Below are 27,794 nucleotides of genomic sequence, written 5' to 3'. Positions count from 1 at the left end.
TTGTGAAATATGCCTTTCCCTGTCACTCTCATAATGTTTGGAAAATGCTACAACTAGATCCTTGCTGCATTCAAAACATCCTTACACTAATTAGAAGAAAGAAAAATGTTTAAAATATTTCATATGTTTTAAAAATTATTTTCCCTTCCACTTCCAGAATGCCACAGAGACATGGGCTCAACATAAGGCAGAGGTAAAAATGTTTTCTTATCTGTTCTTTTCATATTTAATTTAATTTTAATCATTGTGTAACTGTAAATTTTAATAACTAGTTTGACAATAACTATGATATCACAGTAATATTTGTAATCTAAAATTACTGATTTATACAATTCTAACTTTAGTTTTAACTTAGCTTATTTCTCCACTCACCAGAAGTAAAGTAATACTGCTTTCTAGTGCAAAGGAAATTCCATTTTTAAAGCACTGAAGCACCTAGAATTCCTCTAGTACACAGACTTAAATGATGCCAACTTTACTTATGGCGTAGTCCTTAGCCCATTTCTAATAACAAAAATGAACATATATTTACTGAGCAAACAGTGATCATATGAAAAATGTAAGCTTTTGAGCTTGGTGGAAAAGGCATAAAAGACAGGGCAACTCTGAAAATCAGACACACAGCACTGAAGGCAATAGATCAGATGTCATTTGTTGGCCAAAACCCCTCTCAAAGTGATGCTATTATTAGGAATACGTTTGTTATAACTTGTCAGTGGAGGAGATTGACTTGGCTAAGAATTTGACATCCCTGTTAATCCTCTTGAGCCAAGTACAGTCTGGCCTAAACATTAATAACCCCTTTCCTGAGCACAATAGCACAGAAAAATTTACAACATTGTTCCCAATGTCTTCTGGCCAAATAAAAAAGGACCAAAAAACAAAGCATGTATCTTAGCAGATACATGTTATTCAAAATATGTTGTTTCATCAACACAGGGGAATTGCAATGAAATGCTAAAATATGTGGTGTGGAAGGCTATGTCCTCTGTGCTTCCTGTTACCAAGAAGGAAGGTCAAGATGTTGTCTAAGTGACAGCAACTCTTTATTTGAGTTTATTGCAAACCAAACAGGAACAATTTGAGAATATTTTCATGTGCCTGCATGCTGATGTGTACACATGTATCCAAAGAACAGCACAAACAGCCATAAGAACATGGAGACACCAGCTGACTTTCTTACCAGTACAGTGGTACTGTATAGATGCACTGTATCACTAAAAATCTTATACTTACCTTGGGAAAAATGCAAACCATTAAGTGAGAGAGACTGGGGATGTGGCTTATCCATATTTAAAACTAATGTGAGTGAAAAAAACGTCTTTAACTGTAGTCCCAGGCATGTATTTTAGCACTAGTGTTAGTGTGCACTCCCTTTGCTTAGAGCTGGAGAGCTCTGGCTCTCTGTGGGAGAAATGTGAAGTAGGGAATAAAAGGAGATCCATGTGTCAGGGCCATTGCTGTCAAATGGCCTCCTCACACATTGCAGATGTTGTTCAAGCATGAGCCAGGGAGTGTGTGGAATAAAAAGCAGCCTGTGGAACTTTAGTAGGGAATAAATTCTGCAGAAAGCTTGCAACATTACTCTCTGCCACAAAAGAATTTCACCAGCAGGAATGAGTTCTATACAGGACTCTCTGCATGGGCTGATCCTAAGGTACTCTTGGTATATCAACATTAGTTTTATACCATACCAATATTTTCCTTTAGGAAATTGCATGAAGTTCCAGCACAATAAGGCCATAAAGCATGACTTACACTAAGAGAGGAAACAGTCCTATGGAATATATATATCAGTGTTTCACTTAAAAATCAATTTTTATTGATAACAAAGTCAATTCTGAGAATAAAAATTGTAAAAGAGTAAATTTTCTAGCCAAAAAAGCCTAAAAATGGTAACTTTATCTCATGAGACCAAATAATATAGATGTGGGATTACTAGTCAAATTAAAATGTTCCAATCTCTCAAAGAGGAACCACAGAAATTTGAGTTGTGACCACACAGTATTTCAGATATTGTATGATGAATATGTGGTTTATTGATTTGACAAGTAATACTGTTTTCCCCCAGGGAAAAAGTGAATTTGTGGTAAATGGCCTAATAGAATGGTACAAGTAATTGATGGAGTTATGCACAGTCTGTTGGGTGAGATGACAGATCTGAAAAGCCTCTGAATTATTAGTTTGCCTGTTGTCACAGTGCAAGGTATGACCATAGTCAAAGTAAGTTTAAAAAAAAGATAGCATAAATCAGAAAATACTAGGGAGAAAAGAAGAATAATTATTAACTCAATTCCTCTGTCAAGACAATTTAAAAAATCATGGTTGAGATAACTCATAAATAAACATAACTGTCACTGTAAATAAAATTAGGAGTTATATTTTGAATTACTTTATATATATATATATTTATTTATTTATTTATTTAGAATATAATAAAGTGGTCTTCAGCTATATAATTATACATTTTAGGTAATTATTGGTTAACTTGTTAGACTTATACCTGATAGAAGATATGCATGTGCAAAATCTCTGCAGATTCAAAAGGTTCACATAATAAATACTTCTTATTTATACTTAAAAATAAGCACTGTTACTGCTGCCCTACAAACCTCACAGCTTGCCTAAGACTACACTATGGAAATTTAAATTGAGAGACAAATAATTTCCCTTTTGCAGTAATAGGAAGCTGTTAATACTTTGGAAAACTTGAGATTGTTCTTAAATAATCTGTTCCTTCAGTGTTACATGAATATATCTTCTGGTCAGTGTAGCTTCTCTCTTCTTACAGCTAAGCTTGTCAAACTGATGTCCATGTTTTAAAGGAGGAATGCTGAAGCTTTTTGTAAAAATGTTTATATAGTTGGAAATATAATGATTAAAGATGGCATCAGAGGGCACTGCTTGTCTTAAATTTCCTGACATTCCTTCCCAATAGTGTTTTTAGGAGATGAATGCCATGTTTGCAGAGTTCACTTATAAAGCTGGCTGGTTGGCTTTTTTTGGCCACTCAATACCTTTTAGCAAAAGATAAAAGCACTTGAAATGTACAATCTAAGTCATCAAAACAGCCAACTGCTAGAGCATCTAGTAGAACTTATTCAATATGTAAATGAATGAAATTTTAAGAATTGGACAACAAACTGTTGCTGATGAACAATTAAAAGATCTGCTATAAAATACTGTATGAGATACTAAACATTTGTGTCTCCTTGTTTGCCCCAAAAGACCTACAGAATCTTTAAAGACAAAGTTCTTTACCTGTGAGTTAGACAATACAAATCTTCACCAGTTAGAGTGGCATATCTCTAAGGAATATTTGCAAAGAATACCATATTCTTTGGAATTTTGATAAAGCATTCTGTGCTTGGAACGAAGGTAAAACAGATCACCAATTCTGCTTTTTTTTCCCCAATAAACTATGTTTATTGTGCCAATTCTAATTACCATGCAATCTAATGGTTTTAAGGCTTATAATTTCCACATCACTGGACATCACAAACATGAAAGCATTTTATACTGTCATTATACATCAATGTTTGCAGTTGGTTATACATATATACAGAAATTATTCACACATCTTAACCTTGCTATTTCCTCTTTTCAAACCAACATAATTTTACTGTGAAAGCAGCTTTTTAATAAATGGTATAAGAAATACAGCAAGGCACACAATTTTTAAAAACTTTTTCTCATTACCACCTCAAGAAGCATAAAAACCCAAAATGTTATACTTAATTCAGTAGAATGTCAACAGTTTCTAATATACAACACTGTGTGGGTGTTTCTTGAAGTGTTGCATAGATTAAATTTTTAAATTAAATAAATAAAATGCCATTTATTTAAATTGATTAATTTTTAGATGTATTGAATCAGGAGGACCAATGACTTCTTTTTGCTGCAATCCAACAAAATAGTCACTTTAAAAGCAAAATAGTTTCAATAAACTTATATATTATACAGATAAATATTAAATTTGATACATAAAATAGAAGAGTACTGACAGGTACAATTCTGAAAAGATGAACCAGACTGACCATGAATTCTATAGTACTTTAAAGAACAGAACCAGTGGTAAGTAGTACAGGAGCATCCAATTTAGGAAGGGGAAGTCATTAGAGGTAGCTTGGGAGAGGAATCCATATGAAGGCAAATGGCCTTGCTACAAAATAAAATGATCACTGAAATAGGACTAGCATATGCAGCCTGACCACAAAGCCAACATGGACAAACCACATTTGGAAAAAAAAAAATTATCTTGGGAGTCAGTTTAATGAAGGGCAGTGATACAATGGAATTGGAGGTCATCCCAGGGTTTACAGGATGAACCTGCACCTGAATTGCAGCCAAGTTTCTAAAAGGAAACAGAAAAGTAATAGTAGGTTACAGAAAATGAAGTTTTATTTGCAAAACACAGGTCTTCCAGAACAATAATACATAGCCATTAAATGGTCACATGCCAGAGTCTTTAATGCAGAAGCATACAATAGGCAAAAAATTACTTTTAACAGCCTGAGGTACAAGTGAATGTGAAAAAATTAATTGATGTAGAAAAGTCACTGATTTTCATAAAGACTTTGCTTCTAAAGGAACAAGGGTGTTCATCACATTGGACCTTTTCCCTGGACCATATCCTCATCTTTACCTGTGAACTTACCTCCAGCACACAGAAGTGCACCAACCAATGGAAATATGGAAATTTTCAAAAGTCAAGCAACAAAAAGATCTATCTAACAATTATTTTGATATTTGTGCAAACATATATAGTGAGACTTCAATGGAGAAGAGGAAAAGACTGTCACAGAAGTGGTCTGTGAATAGAATTGTCAGTATCATCACTGCATTTTTAAATTGTAAATAACGATTTAGACACTTCTAGTACCAGCAATGAGTTAAATTTGCCTACTATAGAATTATCCAGCTCAGAGTTTATGGTTAAAGTATTCAGCAAAGAGCATGGGCTTATGATGAGAATTATGAAGAAATAACTGTCAGAATACAGCTCAAAGATTAGTGCAAAGTACATCTCTTAGGCATTTCCTAGGAGGCACTCCAGACATGCATTATGTGCCTTCCAAGTTAAGCAGGAATATCTGGATCTATCCAGTTACCATCTCCTTTGATCTTCTTTGTTGCAACTGACCACATCCTTCCCCATTTATACAAGAAATACTTACTTGAAAATATTGAAAAGCTCAACTGTCTGATATTAATGAAGAACTGATCTGAATAAAGTGGCAGATTGTATGAAAGGTTTCTACAATTCTGGCATGAGTAAGAAAAGTCTCGCTGATGGATTTTTCAAAAAATTATGTAATTCATAAATTTCAATATAAGATTCTCTGTTTATTTAGCTTTTTTAAAGTCAGGTACTGTAAGGAGCTAAAAAGTCAAGACTGCTTTAAACTCTATAAAGAAACTTTATATTATTTACTTCCCTATAAAAATCTCTAGAAAAAAAAAATAAGCAAAGATTTAGATTATTATTGTAGTTCCAGTCTCTAAAAGTAAATTGTTATATACTAACTATTATGTAAACGTGGGTTTTTCCTCCTGTAGGAAGTAAATAACTAACAGTCCTTTGCAGTTATGTATTGTCTTTTATCTGTGGATCTCAAAATACTTTTACATAAATAGGCTATTCTTCATAGGTCTCACTGATCATTATTCTCATTATTTTGTTGCTAAAAAAATGAGACAAGGAAGGAAAATGTCATACAAAATATCTATTGCTGAGCAGGAAATAACAGTCAGGCGCTTTGAGCACCAGTGCTGGGTTTCTCCTGGTGATGGTAAGTGGCAGAATATTCTATCTAATATTGCAGCACTGTCAGATAAAATCAATTTAGTTTTCTTAAGTGCAAGTAAATTATTTTTCCCCTAAATTAAGCTAAAACTTAAATTTAAAATACAGAAGTAAGGAAATAGCTTTTGGATTTACTTGTAAGAACTAACAGATTACACATAGAATTCTAAGGCATCCTCTAGAAAAGACTTTGGGTAGAACACATAAATGTCCTAAATGTATTGATCTCTATGCATATTGAATGTGTAACTAAAAGTTCCTATCCCATTGGTGAGTCATGGGTCACAGTGGCAGCAGAAGATCACATAATCTCATGTACAGATAGATCTTTCAAGGTGACTCCTCATTGAGAAACAAAATCAGTGCAGCTTTATGAGCACCTCTGTTGAAGAACTCTGTGTCAGGTTTGGTGGGTTTTTTTGGGTTTTTTTTGTTTTTTTTTTGGTTTTTTTGTTGTTGTTGTTGTTGCTTTTTTGGTTTTTTGGTTTTTTTTAGTTTTGTTTTGGTTTTTTTTGTAGCACATAGGACTGCAACATTTGACAAAACTATTTATTCACTATTTGATAAAACTATTTATTCACTATTAGTTTTATTCCCCTGTAAAGCCAGGGTGAATACTAAAACAGTACAAAATCAACCTACATTTGAAACCATGTCTTTTTCAGCTTTGAATTCTCAGTATGCTTTTAAGGTACACATATAGTATAGATTTTTTTTTCTAAGTATTGCAGCTACACATGGAATTACACATTTAAATGAGCTTACAGCACAGGTGCTTCAGGAAAAATAATGGTGTTTGCCATTTATCTTTCAAATTAAATAATGTGTTTTTAAATAGTAACTTTTTTCATAATACACTTATGGGAACAACATTTATCTGTCACATTTTAAAAGATGTATTAGTAATAAATGTAAATTACCTTTGGAAAATCAGTAATTAGCCTCATCAAAAAATAAACAATCTGCCACCAAAAAGATAATCTTTAGCATAGTTAAGTATAATAACTGTTATTTGAATAAGTTAACAAATTAGGATAGATTGCTTCTGTAATTCATTCCCCATAGCATGAGAGATGAAGTTAAAGCATCAAGCTTGTGGATGGGGGAAGGGAGCTCAGACTTTAGTGAAACCAAACCTAGCAGCTCATATTTTCGTTTTTGGTGGGTCAGAGATAAACTATATGTATTCTAGAACTTTACTACTGGGAATAATACAGTACATAGTTTCCATGGAAGAATGCTATATGTACAAGTTAAGAACCAGTGTATCTTCCTACATTTAAAAAGTGGGAATGTAGTGTGAAGAGCTTTGTTCTCTTAAAATAATTTGTCAGCCACTGGGCAAAAGTGGAAGCTATAACATAACCCTATTAAGTTGTTGTATCCAGATTTTGCATTATATTTTATTGCATTGTGGGGCATTTTTTAATAAACCGATCCTCTATGTCCAATCTTAGAACTCACACAAACTGCATATTTTCATTTCCAGTCTTATAGAAAAAAAAAATCTAGCTACCATGCAAATAACTATAAAGTTCTGAAGAGTGAGGTAAGTTTATGCAGTATTTTGAGATCCTCAGAGCAAAAGTACTAACAAATTGAAAAGACATGTCATTTTCAGTGAAAGAATGAGAACAAGGATAAAATCACACTCAATACAGCAAATATTCTTCCTCAAAATAATATTATAAAAATGAGTGAAAAAATGAGAAAACTAGTAAAACAATAACTTGGAAAGCTTATGTTTATATCAGTTTCAGTTAACAATCTCAGACTTTTGTCATCATCTCAATTTCCAAATAGAGACTTCCATATACTTATAATCAATTTAATTTAATTCTAGAATACATAGAATTATCTATGAGTTTTGTAATTCATAGTTGATTTCCATTGCTTCTCCAATTGTTTGGATGTGTCCAAGTATTAACCTAATTGGCAATCAGCAGGTCGTGATGGCCTATTTCAAAAACATTCCAGACATATCCTCTTTGCTATGATGGTTCCAAGATAATGCATTAGTCAAACAGAGATGTGTTGAGATAGCAGCAAGCTGTAGACTATTGCTGTCATAATCTAAAGTCTTTGCTAGAAATATATATGTGACTGTGGGAAAGCTGGGTAAACCACCAATAAATGGAAAGCCCAAAGCTTAGAAATATAACATAACAAAATCAAAAATGAGGAAGTTAGATCTCTAAGAGCAGCAAAGAAATCTATTTTGTATAAATCAGATGTGATCCTCTGCTACAGCTACATAGTTTGCCATAGGAGGGTACTAATGTTTTCCATGGGCAGTGATGAATAACAGCCTTTTCTCCTGCCAACGTCTTGGAATCATAACATAATTTAGGTTGGAAGGAAACTTGAACATCAACTGGTCCAACCTCCTGTTAAAAGAAAAGCTTTTTTCAAAGGTAGAAAAGATTATTCAGGGCCACGTCCACTTGAATTTTGAAAATCTCCAGAGGTGGAGACTCAAGAACTCCTCAAGGAAACCTGTCCCATGCTTAGCCTTGTCTTTTATAGTAAATTCCCTTGCTACAGCTTCTGGCAAGCAGCGGCATTTGGAATTGGATTGGCATTTGGAGTTGCTGTTCTGGCTGCGGTCTGCTGGAGGAGTGTTTCCAAAGGCTAATGGCATTTGATAGAGCTGTGCTGGCTTTTGGGTCACCAAACTAGTGAGACTCAAAACAGCAGTGCTGAATTCTAGGAACTGATCCAAAAGTGGTTTTGTAGATCCTCTTCCGTAATTAAATGTGCAGCTATTGTTCAACATTTATGTGAGGTTAGAAATTCCAGATTTGAACCACTTTCAAACACTGGTAGAGATCAGGGCCACCTTTTTGCCTTAGGTTCCATCATCTTATTCATGTTTCAAAATGCTTACCACAGAAGAGGACCGAAGGTTGCAGTACTGCTGGGTACTGGACAGTCATCAGTTTCCATCTCCATTACCCTCACATTATATACTTTCATGATGTTGTAAAGATTTGTTGTTTTGGAAACCTCAGCTTTTGGCCTAATGATATGTTGTAATAATTCTGTTCTTAATAATGGCTTACTGAATTAAAATAATGGTTAACTGGCATCAGGAGATTACTTATTATCTCTCTGTTCTCCAGTCTGCTTAGCTATTCTTCATGGTTTGTCTGGAAATGTTGTAGAACTCCAACTCACTAGTCAAACAAACTAGTTCTTGTAGAACTGGAAGTTTAGCTTTATCAAGTGCTTTTGAACCCCTCCTAAGACCAGATGCCTGCAGACAAATGCATCAATGAGCAGGAATGGTTTCTGGTTCCCTCAGCTGAGGAGGGAATGGAGACTGATATATTACGTTGGAGGAATTCCCAGGTTCTGCAAGATAGCAGACTTGTTCCAGAAGGGAGCAGCTCCAGTCAGTGCAAAGCCAAAGGGCAAAAAGCAATTCGTATTCACTGCATTTGTTGACTAGTGGCATGTAAACTGGGATTATAGTGTAATCAAAACAAATGACATAGCACTATCATGAAACAGAAGCCCTGGCTGATGATTCATCTCCTTTCATTGTACAAAAAAAAGTTAAAAAAGAAAAGTAAAAAAAAAAAGTTAAAAAAAAAAGTTAAAAAAAAAAGTGCAACTTGTAGAGTACATACCTGTTTTTAGAATAATCTATGTGCCTGGAGAGGGTTACATTCTATCTGTGCATATTTATATGTCTTTCCTTATGAAGTTTGAGGAGATTTTCTTCGCAAGTAAGAGTTTTTCTGTTCTGATGTAAACCTTCCTTTTTCTGTGAATGACCAGGCTTTATCTGAAACTCTGTACCTGAGGCCTCTTCAGAAGCAGCAACACATCCTTTTTTATCTTCTGTTCCTGGTGATTTTCCTGCACTACTCTTTTTAGTGCTAACCTCTGGAGAATTCTTTTCCAAACTTTCATTTCGTCCATCTGAAAACAGCAAATTATCATCAGCATTTTTTGAATTACTTGATGTACATTTTTTGTTAGTATTTAGAATATTTATGTAATTGTCATCCCCACATAAGAAAGATAAATCCCTACCTTCAGAAGAAGTTTTTAATTCTAATGACTCTGGAGTCACTTCACCTAGTGATTCTGCAGATGTTTCAGAAATAGGGTTAGAAATAGGTTGCTGCTGCTCAACTTGTGCTTCAGGAGAACCATTAGAAACAGACTGTTGCTGCTGCTCAACCCGTTCTTCCTCAGGACAGGCTTCAAAGAAACATTCAATATCTTCTCTCTCATCTGTGAAGTCCAGTGGCACAGGAGTGCTGCTCTTTTCCTCAATGTATTTGATTACCTCTCCACAGTCACTATCATGAGAAGAAAGTGAAAGATAAGAATAGAAGTCCCCTTTTCTTAGCTGGATGGGTCTGTGAGAGTGCTCTAACACTTTTTCCTTGATCTGTGCTAATGAAGCTGGAGCAGATGACTCATATTCAGGTTGTGACTTACTTTTCAAAGCTGTTGATGCCATGTCTATTATCTCCCTGACAAAATTGTGTACTGAGCCATCTTCCATGGTTTTTTTATCAAAATCAGCAGATTCACAGTTACAGCACAAATCAAAACCATTGGCTGATGAGTTGCATTCTGCTTCACTGGATTTCAAGGCTGCACAGCAATCAGGAAATTTTTCAGTAGCATTTATTCTATGTTGTTGACCACTAGGTAAGGGTGGCTGTAAAGCTGTATCTTGTATGCCTACAGAATTAATTTCTGAGGAAGATTCAAGGCAAGGCTTTTTTGCAGGAGAGGAAGCAACAGAGTGATGATCGGGTTGAAGATGACTTTGACATTCTCTTGGAGGGTTCCTGGATCCAGCTGAAGAAAGAACAGTCTCCTTGCTATCCATATGTGAATCATCTGAACTGTCTGTAAATGCTTCACAGACACCACACTCATTTTCAGCTTCTCTGACATCAAGTGATGCATGAGTTTTGGGGGTTGCTGTGACACCAACAAGACCTTCCTTTTGGCTGCCAGGAGTATTTTCAACATTGCCATTTTCCATATCATCCACAAGCTGATCCTTCACAACCTGAGAGATGTCTTTCACTGGGTGACTCTTTGTCCCTTTTCCACGATCACATGGTATATTCTTACTATTGCCATTATTTTCTGATATTTTCTGCACTGAACCATTCAATAGTGTTTCAATGCTTAATGTATCTGTGGCTTTTGATGTCTCATTACTAACTTCTTTACTGCGCTGAATTTCATCACTGAGGTTACTTTTTCTTTTCTCCCTTGTCAAGGAAAATTTTGGTCTAATCCAGGTTTGGAGCTCATTTTTTATATAATCAAGTCCTGAAATTAAATTGCATTCTTCATAAATATCCTCATCAGTTGCTATACTGGAGTCGTCATCTTCATCTTTGATACCTAGCTCTTCCTCAGTTAAGGTAAGGGTGGAACTTGAAAGCAAATCACTGTCATCTTCATCATCAGTACAAGCAGAAGTGCAGGAGACATTAACAATCATGCTGACATTGACATCACTCTCATCAGCTACAGATCTATTAAGATGTTTCCTAAATGATGCATTTGAATCTGGTATTTTATTTCTGTGCAGTACAACGTCTTCAGAGCAGAGAGAAAGATCCTCACTGCTGCTGAGTTCAGTGAGAGAAGCTGCTGAATCTTCATTGATTGAAGATGCAATATCTAGAGACAGCTGTCCAGTAAAAGACATTTTTTGAGAGCTACTTTGGAGTGTCATATCAGAGATGCTGCGCTTTATTTTTTGATCTGAAGGACTCTGGATATTCTCTAAGCGATTCAGAAGATCTAATGTCCTTTTACTGAGCTCTCCAACAGAATCACTGCTTGCACTTATGTCTCCAGAGCCATGATGACTGAAAAGATCTTCGTTGCTTTTGTAGGAAGTCAGCCAGCTCTCCAAAGAGGCACTTCGCTGAAGACCATCTCCACTTTTAAAAATACCTGAGCTGAACAAATCACCTACTACCGACAGAGATTCTAAAGAAGAACTATGAGATATAGTGGAAACCTGTCTTGTATTCTCTGTAACAGGTAATTTTTTTACAATTTCTGCAGATTTACCAGAACTGGGATCTGATGCTCCACAGATACTTGCCAGATTATGATCATGAATAAACCCATCTGGTTGTGACTCTCCTGACTTATGTTCGGATTTACCCGGTATTTTGTCAAAACAAAAGTCATGAAACAAACTACCCTCTGTATGTTTTTTTTCAATCTGTGATTGTTTCATTATCACTGGTAATTTGAATTTGGAGCCTTGAAGATATGAATAATCATAAAATGTAAACACATCATGTTTTCCTTGCAATTCTTCTGGACAACCAGGGTTAGACATAGTAATGCTGTCCAAATCCTCATCATTTTCACTTCCACAGCATACAGATGGAGCCAATTGGAAATCATCTGAAAGACTAGTATGATCTTCTTCATCTTGCTTTAGTTTTGGTTTTATTACATTATCCACTTGGATTTCCACATGCCCAATTTCAGGATTACTCTGACTGCTTTCAATATCATTTAGCAAAAAAATTTCTGAATTATTTGTAGTTTCTGTATCACATTCACTCACTATCCCACTCTCACTCTCAGAATGCCTGCTTATGTTCCCACTCTGATACATGCAGTTATATGGTTTTGCCAATGTGGTACCTCCTATCAGATCTGGCAGGGATTTGGTAGATGAAAATGGTGAATCTTTACTGAGACTTTTGTTTAAAATGTTAGACTGCATTACACTGGAGAGTCTGGATGTTTTTTTCAAAAAAGGCATATGTTTTTTTTCTGATAATTCAATATTATGAAGACTATAGACCTGGTAGATGTGAGGATTTGGAGGGGAAGTAATGTTGGGACAATAAAGAGGAATTCCATGATTACTGATACTTTCATCCTCATTCGCATCATTATCACCACATTCTTCTGAGGCAGGTTTCTGGTTTAGATCATCCTTGTTGAGCTCCTGATCAGGATCACTTAAGTCTTCATGAATACTGATGAGCTTATTACTTATGTCAGTTTCATCCCATTCTAGTGCATCTTCACTTGGACCATTTAGATCCATCAAACTGGGATCAATAACATTTAGAGGCTCCTGTAAAAGAAAAAGTCAAAGATTAAAAATATTTACAGCTGTACTTTAAATGTGCTCCCACTAAAATCATGTAAGTTAATGGAAGTAAAGTGCATTTTTGGAACAATGATCACTAATAGGCTTTTAATTTTGTTACGCCTTGTGTGCTATTAAAATGATCAATTAAAATGAAACCAATTACATTTTCAAAGATTTCTTAGACTTCTTTGTTTCTTTTTATTTGCTGTCAAAATATAATACAGAAATTTTAGTTTAATATATTAATTGTGGTTAGTTACTTTATATATATAAAGTTTTTTACTTGGAATCACAACAGGAGTATGTTAATGAAAAACATGCAATTATGTTGGATATATGAAAAACTTTCTTAACCTGCTTAAGTTTAAAATAGTTAAGATGTAAAGGATTTATGAAAGGATTTTTGAAATGTTTATAACAAACTTCTGTGTAGTCAGCCTTAAAACAACAGATCACAAGTCTTGATGAATTTTTGCTAGAATTTGTATTTATTCTTTACCTGATAATAAAGGCAGTACAAACGATCAGTAAGTAAGATTAATGAATGTTGATACGTTCAGCTGAAAGATCAAGTACTACATGAGTTTCAAATAATGTCTGCTCTGGTACCTTTCTCTGAAAAAGGACTGATAAATAAGTGTGAGAAACTTAATTTTCATTTTAAAATATTTGTAACTTTCCAGTAATGTTTGTTATTATGACTCAGAACATGTGATAACAAGAATTGTTCCTTCTAGAAATGTGTGGAAGAGGAAGAACACCTTGACAAATTTTCTTACTCAGATGTGATTTGTCAAGTGGCCAACAGTACCAAACCACTTTAAGCCCTTGAAAATAAGACTGTAATGATCCCTGATTTGGGGGTTGAGCACAAATTAATTTCACTTTATTTTTCTATTTCCTGGGAGGCCTCCATATTAGAGAAGGCTTTGCTTTTACAAGGAGTCTTGTAATAGAACTGTTGACTAATGTAGAATTGTTTAGCTTAAATCATCTGAGCAGCTGAACAGTAATCACTGTATCCAGAAACACAAAACTTCTTGGTTTCTTCCAAGAAACCTTTCAACTCTGATCTTCTGCTTTTTCCAATTTTCTTTGAGCAAGTGAAGTTTTTAAAATATAGCATTGACATGATGCCAAACAGCAAGAGCAAATCCCAGGAAATATAAAGCAGATAAAATGAAGTCCAACAAAGTGCAGTTCTGCACAACTTAGTTACTGACTTAGAGTCATCAAGACTCGGCCAAGGCTAATTGTGCAGGGAAAAGCATGTACTTCTGACTTCAGTTCTCAGCTGGAAACTCTCTTTGAAGTACAAACTAAAGCTTCACAGCCCTTTTGTGAGCTCCATAGCTAGGACACAGATTTTGGGCTGGGACACTTTGCAAGACAGGGCATAAGTGATATGAACCAAGCTATTCTCTCAGGAGAAGCCCTACCTACATGCTGTTCTTAAAAGAAGCTTTCTTGTCCTGTGTCATTTTGCATAAAGCAAATATTAATTTGGTCATAGATAGATGAGGAGAATTTTGTCCTGCAGTGCTGTGTTTGGCATGTTTAACCAGCAAGAGACACAGACACAGATAGTGCCAAATCTCTGCTCCAGTGCCTATTTAATTATGGATCTAGGTGGCATCGTTTCTGTGCAAGAAACAAGGCTATATCATCCCAGTATGCCCAGTAAACAAAAGGCTAAAACAATCAACGGAAATCAGGTGGAATTATTTCCCCCAAACTGGACAGCTATCCAGCATTCATCGAGGTGATGTGATTATTAACTTATTTGATAAATCAAGACTCTCTCCATCTAAGATAAATCTATGTGCACCTGCTTCATTTGGCTTAGCTGTAATGTAGGTCCCTGAGTCCTGCAGCTGTGTTAAGAGATCACATATAATAATGGGCAGAACTGCAGGTGTGAAAGAATTTTTTTCATTCTTGGCAGGTTAGGAGGCCTTTGGTATTTCATAAATCTGTCATGACTAATGTTGAAGGTTTGAGTCTCTTTGTGAATCTGCCGACCCCAAAGTTTTTATAGAGTACCTTTGCTAGAGTTCTTTCTTTTTCCACCATGAGACATTGGCTAAAGAAAAATTCCTGTGAAAACATGCATTTATTAGACAGTTATGGCTATTAAAGCAGCTCTGTACATTGTGGAGTCCAGAAATCTTTATTTGGATTTGCCAGTTTGCCGTGTTTTAATAAAAGCTCCTGGTTTGTACTTAGCTGGACTCAGTTTCCCAGCTGTAGATGACCCTTAAGTAACATTTAAGTAAAATGTAAGAAAATACAATTATTTGAAAACCTGTTAGATTAAAAAAGAAATCAGATTCAATGGCTCATTTTCTCTGTGTCATGTTTTACAATCCTGTCATACTCAGCATTAGGAAGACATGGCTGTGGGAAGTTTCCTAAACTGCTTGATTTTACTGTTTCACACTTCTGCCAGCTGCATGAAGAAATTACTAAAGACAGGAAATCAGCAGCAGGTTCCAAGAATTTTATGTTCCATAGAATCTGATTCTGTTTCAAAACAAAACATTTGGTCCTCATTGGTCAGGAAGATAACCTTCCCTCTGTAAATCAGCACTTGGCTGCTTGTTTGTTCAGCAAGTCAGATGGACTAAAACAATAAAACATGTAGAGTTGTGACCTCAGCCCATTCATCTTCACTGAGTGCTCCCCACTTCAAAGCCTATTTTTTTATTCTTAAAATACACATGCTTTTCTGAGTCCTGGTATATACTCAGAAGTTTTGCAGGCTTAGCTTGATGGCAGGGGATTTTTAAAAATGTTTATTTTATTTTATTTAGTTTTGTTTTATTTTATTTTCCTTCAGATTGTTGCTTATATTTGCAAAGACTCTTATGTAGATATGGTCATTTTACTAATATAGCTTTCTCTCTCCAAGGAACTGACTAAATTGATATCAGTAAATTACTACTGTAGTTATAAATATCATATCCCTTGGAGTACAACTTTAGTGGTTATCAGCTACACTAACAGCCCTTCCAAAGTACAGGAAAAGTTTTAACTTTGAAACAAACCACTCAGCTTAAGTCACACACATTTTGTATCTGGCATTTTTAGTACAGGTATATATTTTCCCTATATTTTTTTTTACAAAATTTACTGAACTGTTCAAACAAGGAAGAGATTGAGGTAGTTTTTGGAAGTGCCACACCATAGCCTCTGGAATAAATCTCTGGAGTGAACAGTGGAAGGTGGTGTCACTCTAGCTGACATTTGCCCCGACAGCAGTAGTGAGGTAAAATCCCAGGAATTTTTAGGAACCATTTTTATCATATCAGATATCTCTTTTTCAGGCTGCTCAGTGCACAGGTAGGATGCTGGATGATTAGAGTTACCATGTTAGTAATAGATTGTTAGGTTTTGTCAACAGAATGTTTAAAATTCGCCAACCTTATGCTTTACTTGGTGTTATACAGAGGAGGGTACAAATGATAAATGTCAGATAGGGCCAGAGATAAATTCTGTTTGCTCACTTTACTGGGAAAAATGGTGTTGCTTCTTCTTCTATGTTTGCCATTTGAGTGAACTGTATGGTATTGTACAATTCATCTTCCACAAAAAGTAGATGAATCTTCTACTTCCATTTCCAATTGGGAAAGATTTACTTGCGTAAGAGCTGCAGCATGTTTTTTTATTTTGTTTCAGTTAATTAAGAATATGTCTTTCCTAAAGAGTTTGACTCTCTAGGAAGACTCCAAAAGACATTCTACCTAGCCTGGATCAAGGTATCTGAGTGACTTGGTCCAGTGAAAAGAGTCTGTGTATGGCAGGGGAATTGGAACTAGAGGATCTTTGAGGTCCTTTCTAAGCTAAACCATTCTCTGACTGCATGATTCTCTGATTCTATGATCATTCTTGAAATGCAAATACCCAAAAAGGAAGGGGTCTATCCCAGACAGACATGCTGATCTCCACATGTAAGACAGACTATATTTAAAGAGAGTCCTGGAGTGTGCTACAGAACATCACATTTCAATGGAGTGAGCCCTCTATGCTGACTCTTAAGCCCTGGCTTTGCTGGAGTCTGTGGCAAAACATTGCAAAGGTACCTGTCCTGTCTGGCAAAAACTTTTTTGATACAGGTTGATGGCACTAAATTTCCTGGAATTCAGAAACTTTTTTTTTATATATGAAAGAATGTGTAAGTAAAAATGTGTATTTAATTTTTCTAAAAATGGGTAGGTTTAAAGTAGGTCTGAGTGGTCTCTAACACTATAAAGTCACTAAATACCACTACATTTAGAGAAGATCTCTAAGATCAGTAAGAAAAGTAAGAAACAGCAAATAGTTTTGACCAAGAAAATAAAAAAATCTCAATGTAATAAGAATCAAAAGATGCACAATATTATGCATACTCCTATTTTTTGCATATTTCCACTAGATAAACACCACTTAGGAAGCATATACTGTTGCATGAAAAGTTTTAAGTGAATAATCAATCAAATTATAGACTCAGAAGAGGGAAAGGTTAAATTCATTCTAATGTATTTGAAAGCGCTGCTTTAAGGATTTTAGCTATTCCTACTTTGAATCCAGAACTATTTTGCTCAGGAAAGCATTCCCATTTCAGTGGGATAACTCTTGTGAGCACAATTAGGTGTGTGCTTAAATCCTTGTAGAGTTGGTGTTTAATGACTAACCAGTTACTCTGCAGAAAATGTTAATGGGAAGAAATAAGGTTATTAAGCCAAATAAAGATATTTCCTCAGCCCCAACGCTCTTTAAGGAAAAGTGTCAAAATGAAATTTTTAATTTTTTTTTTTTTTACTAAAACAAGAATAGGTTAGCTTTTTTCTGAAGCAAATTATATTAAACAATGATTCTCTGTTTTGGCTTCATTTGCATGTGCTACTCCAGTACAGATACTTTGTGTTGGTGAAACAGGCCTGTAATGTAACCCCTACGTACTATTATATTTTTTTAAAGGAATTAACATGAAAAAAAGAGCTTTTACAATAATAAATACAAACTCTGTTCTTCCTCCTTCCCTGCAACATATCCTTCAGTCGCTGTGGCCAAATCATCCAATCTCAACTTCATTTAAGGGCCAGGGAAAAAAAGAAAAAGGACAGAAAACCATCCCCCACCTCCAGGAATGTGTGCACATTCAAGGAAGACAAACATGATTTTGTCTTTTGAAAAATGCAAGCATGCGAAGTACTTCTGCTGAGGGAAATAGTCGTGTACAGTGCCACTTCACCTCTGCCTCACTTAAACTCATTTTTTAAATGGTGTTCCCTACATCACAGTCATCAAAAAAACTATCCTCATTTCCCACCACCAATTTTTAATATGCATAAGCATATGCATAATATTCCCTGTGCATAGCACCAAAGTGGCCTACACATTACAATATATACTCAGAATATATGGAAGCAGCATGCTTTATCACAGATCATGAAAAAAACATAGATGAGCTTACGTATTTGTTACAACTGCAATTAAAAGCAAGTATGCATTTATTTCCTGAGAAAATAAGAACTAAATCTGTGGTAATCTCTTACTGCATTTTACAGTTATTATTGCCTCTCTCGATGACATTACATGCTCAATCCTGCACATGCAGAGTTCCTCCTGCTCTTTTAGGGGTCATGTATGCTTACAGGTAGTGCCAGGGTCCTACATGGGTGGTTGTATGCACAGATTCCTGTACCACGGGAAGGACACAGACTTTGCCTCTGCCCTCAGTAGCCACAGATATCACCTGCAAGGGTCTCAGCATAAACTGGGAACAACAGAGACTCCACCTCTGCTCAGGTCTCTATGATGAGGTTTGAAGTTCTCTGATAATGCTCAGAAATAACAGTTTAAAGGACTACTATTTTCATACCTAGGTTTTAGAACAGGTAATTTTCTTTATCATGGCAGCAGGTTTGTGGGCACATCTTCTAAGCAACAGGTAAAATAACTGGAGTGGCATTTTAACAGGTTGCCCAGCTGAAAACTATTAACTCCTACTAGTAGGAGAAGTGTTTTAGAACTCAGGGAAAATGTCCATTCTCTAAGCATTCCTCTGCCATTTCTATGTCACTTGATGCTGGGTAAAATTCTGGGGTCAGTTGTGCCTGCATAGGAGTCGTATGAGGGTATTCTAACTCCCTTGGTAAGCTGCCAGCAGTGTCAGATGGACAAAAGAGTGAAAGGCTCCAGCCTCTCCATCACACTCCACTCACACATCACACTGGAGTGTGCAAGCCAGGCTGAAACAGAAGGTGAGCCATGTCAGCAGAAGGCCTGCAGGAACTAACTTTGATCACAGATCAAGGCAAAAGCAGGGACTCAAGGAGTTCGGTCCCTGCTCTGTGTCCAAAGGATCATTGTTAATGACCTACCCATTATCTGTTTTCCATCCTCTACAGAAGCATTTGCCTCTTTTTTTTTTTTTTTTTTTGCAACCATATCCTTTCTGACATCTATGTTTCTTATTTGCTGAAGAATCCCTTTAGATGTTACTAGAAAGAAGAACATCTATAACATTTTTATATTGAGTATATTGTCATCCAAATAGGTTTACAATCCCAGACCTATATCCCAAGTTGTGTATTTGGGCTTTTTTTTGTGATGAGAAAACCTGGCTACATGACATATTTTACCAACTGTTGTTTTTACTGCTTTGTAGCTTTCTTTTCATCTGTCAAGAGGTTACATGACAGGATTTTTTGCCCTTGAATGTCATTTCATATCTCACCTTTACTTCAGAGAAATATATGTTTTTCTTTGTTCAAGAATCCATCACAAGCCCTTTATGAAACTCTTAGAAAAACACTCCTGGCTTTATCTAAATCCAAAATGTTTCCATGCACACATAGTTCAGAACAGAGCAAATCCTGGCACCACACCTCAGTACATGCCCATGCAAGTTGGTGGGAGTTCATCTATGCAAAGTCCCAGAATTTGACCCAAATGGCTTCTTTATAGTTAAGACTATAAAATATCCAGAAAAACCAGGGAACCTGTGGAACATCATATTAATGCCAAATCAATTGCATTCCGCATTTAGATGCTCATAAAAAAATTTGTACCAACAAAGCAAAGTGGCACAATAAAATCACTGTTGCATTCTCTTTGTACTAGTTAAGAGGTCTGCAAACTGATAATAATACTTTCAATTTAGTTTCATTTACATTGGAACTGGTACTCCTTTAACAGTGTATTCTCACTTAAACCAGAACAACTCAGTGGATGCTATGAATGGACTCAGTAGATACAACAGGCCTCTCCAATCTACAGCAGGCACATCAGGACACCAAAATCATGGCTTTTTAAAGAGCTTTGTTTCAGCAGAAATGAGGGTCTGTGAAAAACCCTGAAGAGTGAGAATCACCATAGAAACATAGACAGATATAAGGTACAAAAGAGCAGGACATAAGCCCTTGGGAGCTTGACCTTAGAAGAAACCTAGAAAGAAAGTTTTCTCATGAAGAGCTGGAATAGAGAGACTTGAATTTCTAAATAAAAACTTCTTCCAGTATACTGGAAAGGGAGACTTTATCTATTATTTATGAATAACAGGACTGCATGAAAAATACCCATCCCTATTATCAGTTTCTTCTTCTGAATCAGTTGAGAGACCACCAAATTCACATTATCAATGAGAATGGACTCCCTGTCCCCCTTATTTAAATTTTCAATGCAATTTCTCTGCAATTTCAGTTCTGGCATTTCCTGAAGTGATTGATTCATCATTTGTAAATTTAAAACATCAACTTGAAGGGAGACAATAAGCAAGTATTGTTAAATCAAAGGCAAGAAGAATACTGTATATTACAAGTACTTGCACAGTCTGCCCACCTATGGATTTCCAAGTGCTAAGTTAAACACCACAGCTGTCAGTAAGTGGTAGGGAGTTCTGGCAATGAATCAAAATTACAATGGTAAGCACTTTGAGGCTACAACAGTACAATTGCTCCTTGCCATTACACAGCCTATATCTAAGAAAAGCTGCTCTTGAAATGTTGCAATATAGAAACACTGGCCTAATCTCCAAATATAAGCAGTCCCTAGGTAGGCAGAGCTCCTTCACCAAGATCATCTCATCTTTGAACTTCCAGATTATTTTCTTTTCACCTTTTCTGGTAAGTGATGATGTTTATACGTCTCTCTATACATAATAGATGTCAACACAGCTCTGGAGCTGGCTGGAAAAAAAGGATTGGAATTTCCAATCTAAGCTAGTACATTGAATAAGTCCTGTGCAGTGTCTCAAGTTTGGTTTGGTCACTTGCAAAATTATTTGATATAGGCAAACTTGGTAGAAATTCACTTGGAAAAAGCCATAGTAGACAACGATACCTTGCTATTGTGAGGGGTTTATACATGCCTGTCTTAGTTACACAGAGTAAAATATTACAATAAGGAGTAACTCACTGTTACAAAATCACTATATTGTCGTTATTCAACTTTCTTCTCTTACAGGTGAGTTTATTTTAAATGTTACACAGGTTAAACTTGGGCTCAAAATCAAAACATTAGTTGAAGATTTCAGTCTATCCACAATTACTATTTTCAGTGCTGGTGAGGCACAAAAAGTCCAATACAGTTTAGAGTTTACAAAGTAATAACTGAGGGGCACAGGGCTATTAGTATTAATGTTATCAGTAGAAGTGTTTTTAATATACAGTATAGAGCTCTAAGTCTTTCATGCAGCTGCTCAGGTTTTTACTGAAACTGTATGTTTGACATGTACTTTTTGTGTAGTGCTTAGAAATTTTGGAACAGTTTATGGTATTTTGTTTTGCACTGAAACAATATTCCTCCCCTTTTAAAAATCAAAATGGATTCTTAGAATAAAGTGTCTTTCTGAATTGTTCAGTAAACCAGTAAAGCTGCTGAATGAGCTGTGACTCCATAAAGTTTAGGAACTCATTTATTATGTTTGTAGATCAGACACTGCATTTATTCACAAAGTGAATCTCTCAAACTTAGCTTTCATTAGAGCTGCGGGGAGGCCCAGTCCTTCTCCCTTCGCTTGAGAAGGTGAAGCTCAAGAAGATAATTAACCATGAAACAATGAGGAGGCTTGCTGGGTAAGCACTAGTGTGAAAACAGTTACTCCTCACAAAGGAGGGGAAATTAGCTGGCTGGATAAAAAAGGAAGTGTCAGACAAGACTGAAAGGACTGCAAGTGTAAGTAGATAGCTCTCACATCATTAATGCAATTTTTTAACATTTAAACATCACTGGTTTCTAAATTTAAATGCACTTAACTCTATGTGTTAGGGGATATTAACATGCCATTTAAAAATAATTTTTCTTAAACTTTCCATTTTCACATTTCACCACTTTTAGTCATGCTTCCCACGCATGAAAAAAGTCACTGCCTCTTAGTATTGTATTCTTGTTTACAAAGTTGATGTAAACAGAGTGTTCTAAAAAGATTCTGTTTGCTCATTGTATTTTACAAACTCATTATTTTACGTTAATACAGGTCTTTTTTATGAACAGAGTTTCTCTTGATTATACTGTTTCACAGAGTAAAGACTCATGATATGTCTTTCCTTTCAAAACTTCCTTCGACTTGAACAGTGTTCCCTGGAGCAGCCACATTTTTGGCAGAAATTCAGTTGTATGCTATGCCAAAAGAAATAGAATAAACAAACACTGCTTAACGCAGCTGGCTAGGTAATTTACATATTACTGCACACACCAAACACGAAGACCTGGATATGGATTAGAGCTACAACAATGACACAAACATCTTGTATATAAGGAGAAATGAAACTTAGATGATCCTTGCTCATTATTTACATTTTATTATTTAACGTATATTATAGTGTTACTATAGTACCTCTGATATAAATGTATGTGCATATATAAATATTAAGTAGATGTATTTATTATCATTTCTGTATGTTTTACAGAAAAACTATGCTAGAAATGTCTTGGTAAACTGTTTAGTGGGTACATTTTTGAAAGTTTTCTTCTGGTGAAAGCACGCAATCTAAATGGCTGCATTACAGCTTTTGGAAATAGCAAAACCCCCTCCAAATACAGTGAAAACTCTCTAGGCATATTGTAAAACTTCTTCACTGTACATATAGCATAGGTAGGCCTCCAAATCTACAGGTTCATGTGCTTTCAAACAGCAACAGCCATTTTAGGTGAGACCAATAGTCCATTCAGCTGAGTCCATCTCCTGAGGTGGTTGCTAGTGAATGTTTATGGAAAAGTTAGAAAACCCTCAAACACATAGAAGAATTTAGAAGCTGCCCTCCCAAATTTGAGAAGTCAGCCTGTGGGGACTTTCAGAGTTGGAATTTAATAAGCATTAATTGATGTCTCCTTCATTAATTTATCTGATTACTTACTGAAGTCATTTGTATTTTTACTATCCTCCACATCCTGTAGGAACAAATTTCATTCTTATTATTCACTCCATGAAAATAGCATTCCCTTTTGATTGTTTTAAATCTCCTGCCTGATAATTCTGTTGGATACCTTTTCCTTTGTGTGTTAAGAAAAAAAGAGTAAATAATTGTACCTTAGTTATTTTCATTTATTTTAAAAATAGTTTTAACTGTATTCCTGTCTGCTTAGAGCCGGTGCAGCTCCTAGAATATCCTATAATATTGAACAATGAGATACTGACTATGCATATACTTCCTGAAGATCCTGCAAATATATTTCCATAGTGGCATAAATATTATGGCCCTATCATCTAATATGGAAGGCCCTTGTAAGATGGAAAAAACTGCAGTTCAACCTATCAGAAAATAAGCTTTCTTCCTCTTTTTCTAAAAAACTATTTTGTTTGGAACTCTTAAAAAAAAAAGATCTGAAGATTAGCCTCAATTACACTCATATGCTGTTCCTTGCAGAATTGGATTGATTAGACATGCAGAGCAACAAGTCATTAAATTAACTAAAAAATCAGAAGTTTGTGACTTTCATATTTCCCTTAACTGTAATTTTTAAAACAATCCTGGCTTGAGTCATGAACTTATGATTAGTGGATATCAGGCATCTAAATAAAACACTGACTTCATCCTGTAATTTGAACACAATGCATTGCAATGAGAGTCAGTGTCTGCTGAGCACTATTAAATATCTGACCCTGTACTTAAGTGCCTAAATAGGAAGTGAGTTCTTTTGAAGACCACTGTCCTTGAAAATTAAAACCTAATAATTTTAGCTTTTATTTTTTAATGAGGTATTTTTGCTGTTTAAATGGCATTTGACAGTTCTTTCAGCATCGGCGTGCTTTGGAAGCATATTTCCAATTTCTGAATATCACTTATTTTCCCACTAAAGCTGATTATTCCTGAGAATTTGTCTGGTTTGGCTGGGGCTATGAGTTTGAACTTCCCATCATTTTACAAAGCTGTGGCAAAACATGACATCTGCCAGAGTGAGGGAAATGGTGGAATAATATATAGCAGATTGGTGAAATGCAGGGAGTATTTCACCCTTGGATTTTTACCTTTTACTTTTAGTTGTGACAGAAAGATTTACAGTCTCTGAGGATGGAGTAGAGCCCTCTTTTGAAAGACTTAAATATATTTATTTTTTTCTTTCTATTCACTTTAAAAACCTCCTGTTGTAGGAGACCATTCAGGAGACTCCCAAGAATATAACAAAACATTTATCTGAATTTTGACTAAAGTTGACTGGTTCTGGAATTTAGATTTAAGATCTGCTCAACAACAAGGGTTTTCCCAGCTTTGTTTTACCAGATCATCCAGACTCTGTGCACTGCCATGATGACTGCCCTCATAACTATGGCTGGTCCTCAAGAAAATTATAAGAAACGCAGAATTTCTTGCAAGAATGTGGGATGTATTACCTATCTTCAATTAAGTTCAAGAAAAATCTAGACCTAGGTTCAGCATCTGCATAACTATATTTTAGATTCTACTGGTAATTGTTTCATGTCACAAATCAGATATGCAATGCAACCCAGAAGCTCAAAAGCATACACACCTCAAGTATGAGGATGGTGCATCATATTACAAACTCTAAAATCAAATATCCATTCACTTGAAAATTGAATATTTTAAGGAAGCACCAAAGTGAGCAAATGCAAGCCATCAAGACAGTACTGTCATTGACTATATGGAAGAGATCCAATACCAAAACAAAAACATAAGTCATTAAATAATTTGTAACGGCTAGATCATGCAATGGGTGTTCAGCATTTTACAATATGTAATGTGCCCTTTTCATCCAATTAAGTTAATCATCTCTCAATACTTTGCTGTGGTAGACCCTCCTGATGAACTTCTAAATTTTATGCAAGATTTTTAGCTAGGACTCACCTTATAAAATGATGGCTTGTGATGAAATAAGAAACTTTTAGAAACCAAGTTTTTAAAGTGCAGCTATCTAGCAAATAACTGAACAATGACAGATTCATTTTTTGCCCCTGAAACAAGGGGGTTTGTGTGTGTTTTTTAAGCTTAGAACAAATGTCATTCTATGGGTTGAAAAAATATTGCATCAGTGAAGTAAATATAGAGAAGTGAAGACACCATACCTAACATTATGAAAAACTGCTTTCTTTCCCAGAAAGCATCACAGAAACAGATAAATAGAGTAAAAGAATAAAGATACGAAATCAGAAGCAATATAGTATATTCAACAATTTGTTTTTCCAAATGCATTATAAAGAAGGAAACCAGGAGGTTGTCGGGTAAAAATCCTGAACAGCCATTTAAGCAGGCTCTTTACCTCCTAAGGAACAAGCTTGTGGAAAGAAGTGCCTTTCTTTTTTATTCTTTTTCTTTTTTTTTCTTTTCAAGTGAGCTGTCTCACCATTGCAGATTTTCCCAAGTCCTTGCAACTCTAATTAAAATGTGGTAATTGGTTATGTTACCTCAATTACCATGATGCATGGACATTGATACAAAGCGACACCAATTGAATCCCTTGGGTGTTATACCCCAAGGCCATCCCATTTATTGTGGCCTTATTATTTTCAATTATGTGGCTGGATGTACAGCATACTTTCAAGCCAATACAGATGAAGGTTCCACTGGACTTTCAGTGTAATATACACGTAAGATGAGTCAGAAGAAGAGAAATATTTTTTTTCATGAGGTATAGTAGTGAACTTGGTGATCAGACAAATTAATATTTCAGACATTTTCAGGACAATGTGAGAATTAGGGCACCTTAACCCAAATTGCCTTAGCTCAAAACCTCCATTTTAAATGCATGAGTAATACTGTCCCTTCAATAATTAGCCCTCTCTGTTGAATAAGAAAAGAAATTGTCTGCTCCATAAAACAGGTATGTTTCTCATTCAATGAATGAGCATTCTGGATAAAAAGCAGTTTCCCCACTCACCAAAAAGGCAGGAATATTGAATGGCAGCTAAAGTAAAATCCACTAGAAACCACAGGTTTTTTCCTTTCTCCCTGTCCCAAAAAAGTGAATTTCCACGGTCACCTCATTGCAGCTTTCTATACAGAGACATACCTGATCTGGGCAGGACATACACAAATTGGAATCCTCTGTAGCAGCTGGAATAATCCATTGAGGTAAACACATAATTTGCACTGGGTATACCACTGGCTGAGCAAAAAGTTTAAAAAAAATTGCCGAAACAACTTACATATTAGCACTTTGACTTAATTTATGGGCACAACTATGACTGAATCTCTCCCAAAACCAATTTTTAAATTTTCAGTCTTCCAAGTACACTGTAGCTTCTAAAGGAAAGTGCATAGTGAGTTAAAGCTTCTCCAGCTGTTGAGCAGGAATTTTAGATGGCAATTTTGAGTTTAGTTAAATGAAGATTGTTGCTATTGCAATTGCCAGGCAGTATTCTTTTTCCTTTAAGATGATTGCTAGCAGGGTCTTGTTAGACAAGCTATAAGGCATCTGTGTAATCCTGAAATTAAAATTAAGGTGATATATAACATTATATCAGCAAAATATGGAATGATAAATCTGGATGAAAAGAATTTACTAGAAAAAAAAACAAACCAAAGAAAAACAAACAACCAAAAAAAAAACCCAACACCAAAACAAACAGATGGGGGAGATAAAAACCTCTTTTGCTGAAACAAATTAGGACTGCTTCCAGTTTTCGGAGGTTTTTTCACTTTATGAATACCTCATTCTATATAGCTAGATTAACCTACTGAATCTAATAATATTTCATCTTTCTGGAGCCATTCTTATTGATAATTTCACATTCTACATAGAACTTTTCGTTTATGAGCTTTTACCTGACTGTAGGTGCATGAAGTACATGTCAATAACTTGTTATTTGTAAACTTATGGTGCCCACTATTGCAAAAGGTGAGCAAAACTAAAAACTGCTGAAGACCATAAATGAAGACAATTCAAAAGAAACATAAAAGTTTTCTGTGGTTAATACCAGCATACCTTTGTAACATTTTAAGTGGCCCAGATAAGTGACTGAATGTAAAAAGGGGCAGAAAGGGGACAAAGGAAGATCCCAGTACACAATTAGAAAACAGTAGAAGATGAAGGTGACTCTTGCACTGAGGCTATACAATTATCTGGGGTATCTTATTTACTGTCAGCAAGTTAGATGCCATGAATGAGTCAGATGCCATCAGGCTATAAAAACATCTCATTTGTTTTCATAAATTACAGTATTTTGTGGGCAACCACAAAGACAGACTTGTTACCAAGGGATATAGTTTGTGTGCCAAGACTGGCACACTATCAAATACAGAGAGATACGGTAGCAGAAGAAATGGTTCTGGTACCTACCCAAGAAATGACTGCACAGGAACTGAGTGAAAAGGAAGGTTAGAACATGCCAACTCAGGCAAGGAAAGTCAAAGAAATCCTGCAGTGGCTGGAGGATATTTAAATGTTGAGAATATGGATAGTTTTATCAGCAAGAGAAACATGTAGATACTG

General features: G+C 35.5%; 1 protein-coding gene across 3 annotated transcripts in view; it reads right to left on the bottom strand.

Annotated features, from left to right (window-relative positions):
* Nucleotides 1–3,395: 3,395 nt before the first annotated feature.
* AKAP6 (A-kinase anchoring protein 6) overlaps nt 3,396–27,794 on the bottom strand; it is a 256,262-nt gene continuing 231,863 nt past the window's right edge. For 2 of the 3 annotated variants that reach the window (XM_036384805.2, XM_036384806.2), the window contains exons 13-15: nt 9,848–12,905; nt 9,439–9,733; nt 3,396–4,354 (exon numbers count right to left, since the gene is read on the bottom strand). In XM_036384805.2, coding sequence (XP_036240698.1) covers nt 9,480–9,733; nt 9,848–12,905 — 3,312 coding nt within the window. In that variant the 3' untranslated portion in view covers nt 3,396–4,354; nt 9,439–9,479. Of the gene's footprint in view, nt 4,355–9,438; nt 12,906–27,794 lie in introns of all 3 variants that reach the window. The other variant, XM_036384804.2, reaches the window with a different exon arrangement.

The sequence above is a fragment of the Molothrus ater genome, chromosome 6 (genome assembly GCF_012460135.2).
Source record: "Molothrus ater isolate BHLD 08-10-18 breed brown headed cowbird chromosome 6, BPBGC_Mater_1.1, whole genome shotgun sequence".
Classification (NCBI taxonomy): domain Eukaryota; kingdom Metazoa; phylum Chordata; class Aves; order Passeriformes; family Icteridae; genus Molothrus; species Molothrus ater.
This window is presented reverse-complemented; position numbering and strand designations above follow the sequence as displayed.